Source organism: Sycon ciliatum, chromosome 1 (genome assembly GCF_964019385.1).
Source record: "Sycon ciliatum chromosome 1, ocSycCili1.1, whole genome shotgun sequence".
In the NCBI taxonomy this organism is placed as follows: Eukaryota; Metazoa; Porifera; class Calcarea; order Leucosolenida; family Sycettidae; genus Sycon; species Sycon ciliatum.
The window spans coordinates 54,260,983-54,271,018 of NC_088643.1; the positions used below are offsets into that span (position 1 = coordinate 54,260,983).

At 48.3% G+C, this 10,036-nt stretch overlaps 1 protein-coding gene across 1 annotated transcript; it reads right to left on the bottom strand.

The window, feature by feature from the left end:
* Positions 1-779: 779 nt before the first annotated feature.
* LOC135831067 (dedicator of cytokinesis protein 2-like) lies at positions 780-8,375 on the bottom strand. The gene is made up of 3 exons (XM_065343319.1): positions 3,993-8,375; positions 2,932-3,192; positions 780-1,334 (listed from the first exon to the last, which is right to left on the bottom strand). The coding sequence occupies exons 1-3, from the start codon at positions 8,313-8,315 to the stop codon at positions 1,191-1,193; spliced, it is 4,728 nt and encodes a 1,575-aa protein (XP_065199391.1). The 5' UTR covers positions 8,316-8,375; the 3' UTR covers positions 780-1,190.
* Positions 8,376-10,036: the final 1,661 nt, after the last annotated feature.

The window sequence follows — 10,036 nt, forward strand, 5'->3', positions numbered from 1 at the left end:
CTTGCGCATAATCAGGGAACCGTACCAAAACGACTCCCTGCGCATAATGCATAGGGGATCAGGGACTTTTGGGTTACGGAAAATTGATTACTGTAATGTCGCGTATAGAAGCAGCTGGTGCTTACGGCCGTATAAGCCGATGTCAGTGCTAGGCTTCTTTCTATTCAAGTCAGGCTTCTATTCAAACCAGGTATCTCTATGTTTGTCAACACTAAACCAGGCTTATGTGCTGACAGAGTACATACTACATAATTATAGTAACCATATTGTGGTTGGGACAATGGTTATAGCTTATACCAAGAGTACATAATACGGGGGTTATCTTATCAAGAGTACATAGCCATAATGTACTCTTGGCAAGAGGGGTAATGTACTCTTGGGGAGTCTTGCGCATAATCAGGGAACCGTACCAAAACGACTCCCTGCGCATAATGCATAGGGGATCAGGGACTTTTGGGTTACGGAAAATTGATTACTGTAATGTCGCGTATAGAAGCAGCTGGTGCTTACGGCCGTATAAGCCGATGTCAGTGCTAGGCTTCTTTCTATTCAAGTCAGGCTTCTATTCAAACCAGGTATCTCTATGTTTGTCAACACTAAACCAGGCTTATGTGCTGACAGAGTATCTTAAAAATCAGGCTTGTATTCAAAACAGGCTTCTATAGAAGACACTACAGTATGTTGAGCTACCAGTACACAATGATTGCCATGTATGCGTGTAACGGTGAATCTGAGAGGATTCTCTTTTATTTCTGTTCTTGGTAATTTTTCTTCTGATTCTTCGTTCAGTGAGGGCTTCGCCATTTCGAAACAAAATTGACATCCAGAAAGGCAGTACAAGTGTGAGCAGGCTTTTCTTGATCTAAATTTAAATTTCATCATTTACGAGCATTTACCACTGCGTTCATGTGCACTTTGACTAATAAAATGCATGCAGAACTCGCAGTCATCCACGTGAACTCAGCCCTGTAGGCTGTACAATCGTCATGTAAGCAGTTCAACTGGTTGACAATAAGCCCGGGCTTATTTTTATTATTATGGAGATCATAAGTCTGTGGGAAATGCCCTAGAAAAATAAAAGTTAATACCGGTAAATAATAATAATGACCTGTACAGTAGAACGAGGATATTGGAAATAGGACAACTGTTTTAAAAAAGAACTCGACACTGTACATGTGTTCTTGCGGTGGTCAAACAGACTGGTAAACTTGCTGGATGCTGTCTGATTTCTTTTTCATCTGGATAAACAAGCCCGCCATCTTCTCATGGAAAGGCAGCAAGTTCTCCGGGGCTTGGGCTTGATGCACTTGAAGCCCATCTTCAAGAATGGACACCTGATGCACACACATCGACGTATGAAGACGCGCACACGTGCACACGCGCGCGCGCGCGCGCACACACACACACACACACACACACACACACACACACACACAAAGATAATGAAAACCATCATAGTCTTTGAGCAGCACTGGCCTTATTTTGTAGATTCATCAGCACAAACATAGATAAATGAGGCTCAACCAGCTGGCTGTGAAACACAACATACCCAAAATTCTGCGATTTCTAGTCAGGGGCTTTCCCAAGAAATGTGAGGCACACATTTGCCCATGCTTTTTACGCTGTGTTCTCTCCCGGGTTTACTCAAATCCCTGGTTCGACCTGACAGATCGGATACATTGTTTATATGTGCATGTACATGTACAGCATGAACAGGAAGGAATGTAGCTACAACAGATCAATGGGTCTGACCAATCAGCAATGAGAAGCACACCACTTATTTGCAGCAAGTAAGTTGCATCAGTTTGTTTACTACGAAGAAGGCTGAACAAGGTTTTTCTTGCAACTCCAGTTTCGCAAAATGCGACCCAAAGGCGAAATTATTCCAACACCTTGGAACTATGGTGTATGAGGATGGCATAGCCCGAAACTCAAGTCGCAAGAAAAACCTTGTTCAGCCTTCTTTGCAAGGAAGGTCTACCCCGTCGTGGCATTGACTTGGTTACTGTTGAGCATTTCGTGGACAAAGGTATCTTTCTAGTACTGTATGCATAATACTACAGGTATAGCTCCAGATACTGTAGGAATATTTTTACAGACATAAGCCTTCATTCATAGCTCCAACTTGGCTTTTTGAGCAGCACTGAAGCTCCCCGCTGTGCAAAGTACGGTCCGAACACACCAGAGTTTATCCATGTTGTTGTTGGACGATTGCTTTGTCTATTGTTCCGGTATCTCAAGCTGACAATGAGCAGCCCAAGCACCCCCAGGGTTCTAGCCAGGTCCAAGTAGTAGTAGGGGGGGGGGGGGCAGGGGAAACAGTCACCTGTTATCCATTTTCAAAAATTGTCTTGCCATGCAAAATGCAACATACGGAGGCGAACCCCGGACTTCGCCACAGACAGGTGTGCTTTTTTGAACCCTCTGGCTCTGTTTAGTGACTATCAGCTGCATTTTCGTTGAATTGCCTGAAAATACACAAATATCGACAAGTGAGTGTGTGTGTGGGGGGGGGGGGCATTGCGTCCCCCACCCTCCTTTGGCTAGAACCCTGACCCCTCATTATCAAACCCCTTCAGCAGCCTACAGAAGTAACACATGGAGTGTACTTGCAAAAACATGTCATGTGTGTGTCATGTTAGGGGCCATCCGGCATTATCGATAGTTTTCACAGAACGAAAAAGTTCAGTTTATATGACCCCTCCCCCCCCCCCCCCCCACCCATCCACTCCGCTGAACGAAAAGTGACTTGACAGCTAGCTAGAGTGAATTGATGTTTCAGCTATCAAAATTTTTTTAAACGAAACTCTCTTTGACCCACCCACCCATAAACGAAACTTTTTCGTTTTGTATAAAAGATCGATATTAAACTTTGGACTTTATGGACAGCCACTTACTATATCATTATTATTATGTACAAAATCCACTCACCTGTTGCACAATCAGTTTCTTCAGTTCGTCAACAAGTGGCTTATCTTCAGGGTTTTCCTCCAGGTATACTTGAGTGAAGAAGGCCTTCTCATAGTTGTCAACACCACCCATGACAGCAGCGTCGATAACACCGTTCAGTGCCATGCTGAGTGGGTTGATGTTCTTGCCTGGGTTCTTGTGGGATTGGATCAGTCCGATTAGCTCCTTGTTCTTCGCCAGCATCGTCTCAACGCCATTCTCGATCGGGGAAATGTCTCTTACCTGTTTCACACAAAACAAGACATGCACAGAAGAAAATTGATGGGTAAGAAAACACCAGTGACGCACTGCATATAATAATAGTTACAGTTCGCATGTCACTCATGGAAGGATCCATGGGCTTAACGCATCTGTCAACGAAATCCAGGCAGAAGAGCCGACAAAAGGCATCTCATTATTGTTAGAACGTATCGCAGTAAGAACAACTGCGCAAGCGCAGCACATTTTTCCACAAGCATCAGCCATTTTTTCTTGTCTAGAGCCAGTTCAAAACAGTCAGAAATATCAATATTGGCGTGCTTTAGATCATTTCTAATATTGTCAATCCATCTGAGATGGGGTCGGCCACGTGGGCGCTTGATATCCCGGGTATTAATTGCCATAATTACATATAACGTTGCATAATGCTGTGCTGAGAGTAAGATACCTGTTCATGCACAGCTCAGCACAGCGCAACAAATATACATGTCCAAACCAGAGCCCGGAAAGATTCTGGGACTGAGGCATGCAGTAGGGCTGGGACAGTAATGCAAATGACTCCACTGCAAACTACAAATTCTAGGCAGGGTTCAGGAAAGGTACTCCATTTTTCGAGGTGCAGAGATCTGTCTAGCCAAAAATCGAACATCTCGGCACATGGTGTGTGCACAGCAAGTACACATTCGCCAGTTACGTGTTTGTTGTATGAACTCCCTACACAGTGAGGGTGCTGGCTGCCCCCAGTCATTCCACTGAATTTCAATGTCCTGAACTGTACACAACACAAAGTCATAGCAAACAGCATTTCGCTTTACTCAACTTACGGTTGTGTTGATGACTTCTGCCCATGGCAAGATGTTTGGCAGCTCGTTGACAGTGTCCACCGTCGTCCGTTCCAGCCACAAACTCTTGAACTCGTTCTCCTTGTCCTTCACGCCCTTGTGGAATGGACGCGAGTAGACGAACTGCGAGACCCGATTCGTCAGGTAGAACTCCGCAATGTAAGGATTGACATTGTCGTGATCTGCGACCGGGTTCTCGCATGCAACTGGCTTCACAGTGCAGATCTGCAGGTAGCGCTTGTCACTCTGCATTGTGTCATCGCCGGGCGGTTGATTCGTCTTCATCAGCTCAGCACCAGGATATCCCTGCAGTATACGCTCAGAGAATGCGCCGAGCTTCTCATACTCACGACCGCGGTACACGTACACCTTGTTTCGCAGGAATGGCCAGAAGCCCCTGCCGTAGTAGCCAACTCTGAAGTACTCACGAGATGGGCGATGAATGGACACGATAGATTCAAAGTAGCTAGCTTCCGTACGAAGAACCTCGCTAACGCGCTGAAAGTCGTAGCTGTTCTGCTTCAGAAACCTGGAATACATCTCACATACTTCAATGCCCTTTTCCCATAAGTTTCCTTTGCCCAAAGCAGTGATACTCTCCATAAGCAGTGCTGCTTTGCGCTCCTCCGATGACTGGTGTGGGAACGTCAGGACAGACGGCACAGCCTGCTTGTCGCCAAAGTCTAACGTGTCGGCACAGGTCAGGTACGCAAAGCCTGCTTCCGTCCAGTTCTCCGCAGCCACGTTGAGCTCTATCAGCATCAGCAAGCAGCTTGCACTCATCTCCAGCTGGTCGGTGGTCTTGTAGAAGCACATCAGGTTGTAGACAATGTTGATGTGCAGACTGAGGCCAGCCGGTGAAGACGTGTCTACGACACCTGCCCGGATGCCGCGGTAGTCGATCAGAAGAGACGTCAGCGTTCGAATGCGCTTCACGACATCTAAACACTGCTCCTTGCCCTTGGCATCCAGAGACGCGTTTCGAATGCCAGCTTCCCACACGTCTTCTAGACCGGTCACGAACGTGTCATCACCGCTTCCGTTGGTGATCATAGAGTGCAACGAAGCTGTCATGTCATCGTAGAAGTCACTGAGTCCATCTTCGCACGAGTTGTAGGCATGGATGAGCAGGTCAACGTACAGTGGCAATAGCAACCTCTGTACGGACTCCTCCCTGACCAGCGATGAGCGCACAATCACACTTGGTATGGCAAAGGCATAGGAGTTCTGATTGGCACCGAGTGCATGCCACATTTTAACCATGGTTTCAGCTACTGACACACGAATGTCACCACATCGCTGCTCAATGATAAGGCGGCGACCTGGTGAGAGCGTATCCAACTGCAGTAGGTTGTGCGTAATCAGCGAACCACCCAGCTCGAATAGCGATAGCAAGAGCTCGGTGGCCCTGGTCTCAAACTGTGATGAGCCGCTGAACGCGATGAAGACCTTCTCTGCAATATTCGCAAAGGTCACAGCAATGATATCTGCCTGGAGGATGGACAGTGTATGCCATGCCTTGCAATCCATGCTGTCACTAATCAGGGACGAGAATGTGGTGCACAGCTGCTCGACTAGCTGCAGAGATTCTGCAGATGGGTTGATGATTTCCTGGAAGTCGTCCGCTCTCGCTGAGCGCATGAAGCTGAGAAGACTGCAGCATGCAACGGTCATTAGCGACTGGTGGCTTCCTGCTGCGTTGGACGAGACAATGAACTGCACCAGGTCAGTAAAAAGAATTCGAACGACCATCTTCATTCCTTTACTTTCCTGCGAATGAACTGCCTCCAGCTTGCCAGCCAGAGCAGAGATTAGGTCGAGCACGGCCGATGGCTCTTCCAGTCGCTGTAGATAGACACTAGCATCCGTGAGGAACTTCTGCAGGAGCTGTGTGTTGCAGTTGGATACTTCAAACAACTTGCTCTGGACGATGCTCTTCATGAAACGCAGCTTGGGCAGCAACAATGGATGATTGAGAGACGACGCTGGCACAGCCCTGACAACGTCAATGATGACATGTCCAAGGTCAGCTGGCTCACAAACATTCAGCAGCAGTTGCTGGCACACCACCCCAAGCTGCTTGAGTGCTACCTTCTGCGTCAGGCGTAGTGTTGGTGACGGATTGGTCAGGAAGCTTGCGATGGAGAGAATGGTCAATCGGATGTTCTCCTTGAAGCTTGAAAACCCAATGGTATGGGTAGACCGCGCAAAGAGGCACCTTGACTGGACAACAAACTTGAGCAAGTACTCCAGGCTGTAGAGCACATAGAGTAAAGTACTGGTGACCTCAGGATCTGAACCATGGTCGAGATATCCCCTGATGTTGTTGATGATCTTCTTGTACACTAGAGCTCCAGAGAAGTGCATGTTGATATACACATCAAGGCTTTCCCGGTATTGTGCATACTGGGAGTCGAGGAACAGGTTGATAATCCGGACTATGGCGTTGAATGCAAGCTGCCCACACATATCGTCCTCCTGGTCGAGAATGGAGAAGAGTGCATCGAAGATGTCCTGCATGAACAGGCAGATGTCCTTGCCGTTTACAAGAAGGACGTTCTTCAGGGCATAGACCAGCTCTGGCTTCTTCAGCAGACGCCATCGCAGCAGGCCAAGCAGGTTAATGTCCTGGGTTAGCTTCGTCGAACACACCCTGGTACTACACACCAAAGCTTCCCGTGTTGAGTCGATACTTAGCGTGTACGTGCCATCCTGTATCGTGGTGCCGTTCTGTAAGACTGGCTTGAGATGTACCACCTTCTGATCTGTGCAGCTACCACTAGATGAGCAGTGATGTATGGTGAAGCGCACCTGGACGTCGTTGATCACATTGACCGGAATTGCCAGTCTGATCGTCTCGTGCCACCGCGGGTTGGCGCAGTGATAGATTATAAAGCAGCGGAACTCGTCGATCGGATCTTGATTTGCAGCTGCACAAATAGCTTTCAGGATCTTGCCATCGCTCTTTACAACCTGCACGAGAATCTCCACGTTGGGCGGCGATTTGCTGGATTTCTCAAAGTCACCTTTCTCGATGGTGAGGAAGAAGTCATTGCGAAATTCACCCGGCTTGACGATTTCAGCGATTCCCAGCTTTCGAACAAGACATGTGTTCCTATCAATCAGGTTTACATACTGTTCTCGTAGTGTTGAAAGGTCACCTTGCATGGTGCGCATGGCAGCAGATATTGTCCCTGAGCGGTCTGTTGTCTTCACCAGCTTCTTTATGACCTGCTCATGCAGCGAGGAGAAATCTTTCTCCTCTGCAAACGGGAAGCAATGTGCTGTGACGTGACGCAGTGTGCTGTCTGACGCGTTGAGCGTTTTTAGGCTTTGCAGCGGGATGGCAGCACAGCCAGAGGGCCGTCGGAACATGCCGTTGCTTTTCTTGCTGTTCAAGTCCATGCGTCCACACCTGACAACATGGCATACCAAATAGCAGTCCTGCAGATTGGCGATATCCTCCTTGTCCAGGTCCGTGAACACACACTGGCGCTCAACGACACCAGTACTTGCCATGCTCACTGGGTTGCCCGACTTATTACAGCGCATCAAGAAACGCTCGCTGAGGTAGATCTGGCGCTTACTGTCATAAAGACTGAACAGCAGATCTGTGTCCTCTCCTTGCACGAGGCAGCTGATCTCCTCGATCTCACAATAAATGTGATTGAGCTGCGTGGACGTCGATGGCTCTGTCATGCCTCCAGCATTACTCTGTTTCATTGTATGATTCACGCACATCTGATACAGATCTACCACACTCGTATTCTTCACATCCACCTCGTCATGCTGCTCATTACGAATTACTGGAAACAAGTTTAGCTCTTTGTTACCCCAGTCGATTTTACTGGCAATCTTCGACTTTATAGGCAGGAGTTGGTCTGAGCGGAGGGATCCCAGCAGAATATCCCTTCGCCACTTGATCAGCTGTACCATTGTCGCTCTCAGAGCAAGCATCACAGGGCCTCCAAGGTTGACATACAGCTCCTTCCATTGTGTCATCCATTCCCGGAGCACCGAAGCCACTTCCAGGGCAATGGCATCCTCCTTTTGCACAGTGATGGACTTCTTTCCGCGGTTTACTGTCACGCATGGTGTCCGATGAACATAAGTCGATGGAAATATTCCCACTCTTCTCGGTGCTGGACCATAGATGAAGCCACGATACCAGCCACCACAAGTACTCTCCTCGATAATTCTCACTTCCTCTCCAACATCAATGGACAACTCCCGTTCGTTTCTTGCAGAGAAACTATACACGGCTACTCCTAATGCCGACGAAGGCGCCGTTGGCCGCCAGGCCATAGTTTCCCTGAGCCGAAGGACTAGAAGATTTGTTCTGGGCGAAGCCTGATGGTCTTCATGGTCTTCCTTGACTTCTATTCTGCATTTGGTGGTAACCAGGGATCCTGACTCTCACTTCTCAGGAGACAACCATAGAGTAGTAATGTACTGTGTACTTTCCACTTCCTGACCTGCTGAGTACAGACTCAGTACGTGGAGTGGTGAAGTGCTCGTACTGTACTGGTACTGTAGCTGGTACGCGCCGGTACGCAGTAGATCTACAAAAGGAACAAACAAGTGCATGCGCGTATGCGTACCGGTATTGCATACAACAACAACCACGTGTACTCGTAGCCTAGGATTGCGAGCTCGTACATTTTTTTTCACTGAATACCACAGAACCATCAGATGCTGCACACAGCGGGGGCGGTGGCATATTGGATGGAACTCATCATGGAAGTGGCGGCGGGGCAAAAGTAACTCCTCCGACCAAAGGTCTCGGAATCATCGTTACTCCTGTGCGCCGATACATAGGAGAAAAAAACATGTGCATCCAAGAGGGAGGCTCCGGCTTTGCAATGTAATAATAATCTTTATTTCAGGATTACCCAAAGGCTTTGCAAACGATAATGGGGAGAAATTGAGATTGAGATAGGACATAACCGTTGAATAGTAAAAGCAATGCACCGTAGGAAGATGGAGAGAACTGATAACCGCATATTAAGGCTGAGCGAAGGGGATCAAAGAGGGGTAGAAGGGAGCTGGAGTGCGGTCAGTATAGGCTGGTGTGTTGACTGCGATGGAGAGGTTATAACCTGTCTGTGGCCAACTCCCACTTGCTGCGCCGCAAGTGGTCGTTGACATTTTTCTTGAAGGTGTGCATACCTCTGCGAGAAGGGGGAGACTGCAGAAGGGTAGCAGTGTCTGCTCTAGGATTGTAGGACAGCCGGGTACACGTGTACCTGGCGCAACCATTTCAACCGCGTTAACCGGGTCGGAGCCGGGTACACACAATAAACGGGAACTAGGCCCAATGATATAAAGGCGAATGGATAGGCCGCATTTAGAAAAGAGAGGACAGGAATTAGAAAATTACGAAAGAAGAAGAAGTATCTGACAGACTGACACATACAAGCAGGGAGTAATACAATACCATACATGTAATGGTATTGTACTACTCCCTGCATACAAGCAAGAGTACATAATGGGGGGGGGGGTTATGTACTCTTGATACAAGCCATGTAGTCAGTCCTTTCAAAGTTCGAAAGTGTAAAGTACATGTACCAACCGGGTCACAGGTGACCCGGTACTATATTTTCAACCAGGTCCAAGCGCCGCCCAACCGGGTGGATTACCCGGCTCACCCGGCGCTGGAGCAGACACTGGGGTAGGTGGGAGCTGATTCCACGTTGCGATGAGGGAGTGGGGAAATGAGCGGAGCGTGTTGTTTCGTGACTGAGGAGGAAGGATACTGGTGAGTTGTGATGGATGATGTGCTGCAGATCTGGTTGTCTCACGAGTAGACATGCGGCATTGCGGTGCGGCTGCTGATGGTGGCAGAATATAATTATCTAGAATGGCTTTCATCATTTCCGGACCCTCCACAAAGTGCAGCTTGTACAGAAAGCAGAGCCCTGCTACGGTACGGCGAATGTCGAGGCTCGGGATGTATGATCCGTCTCCAATTATGTGCAGGGCACGCGCTGGATGGCAGTGAGGCGGGCCAAGGTGGTGGGGGCTGC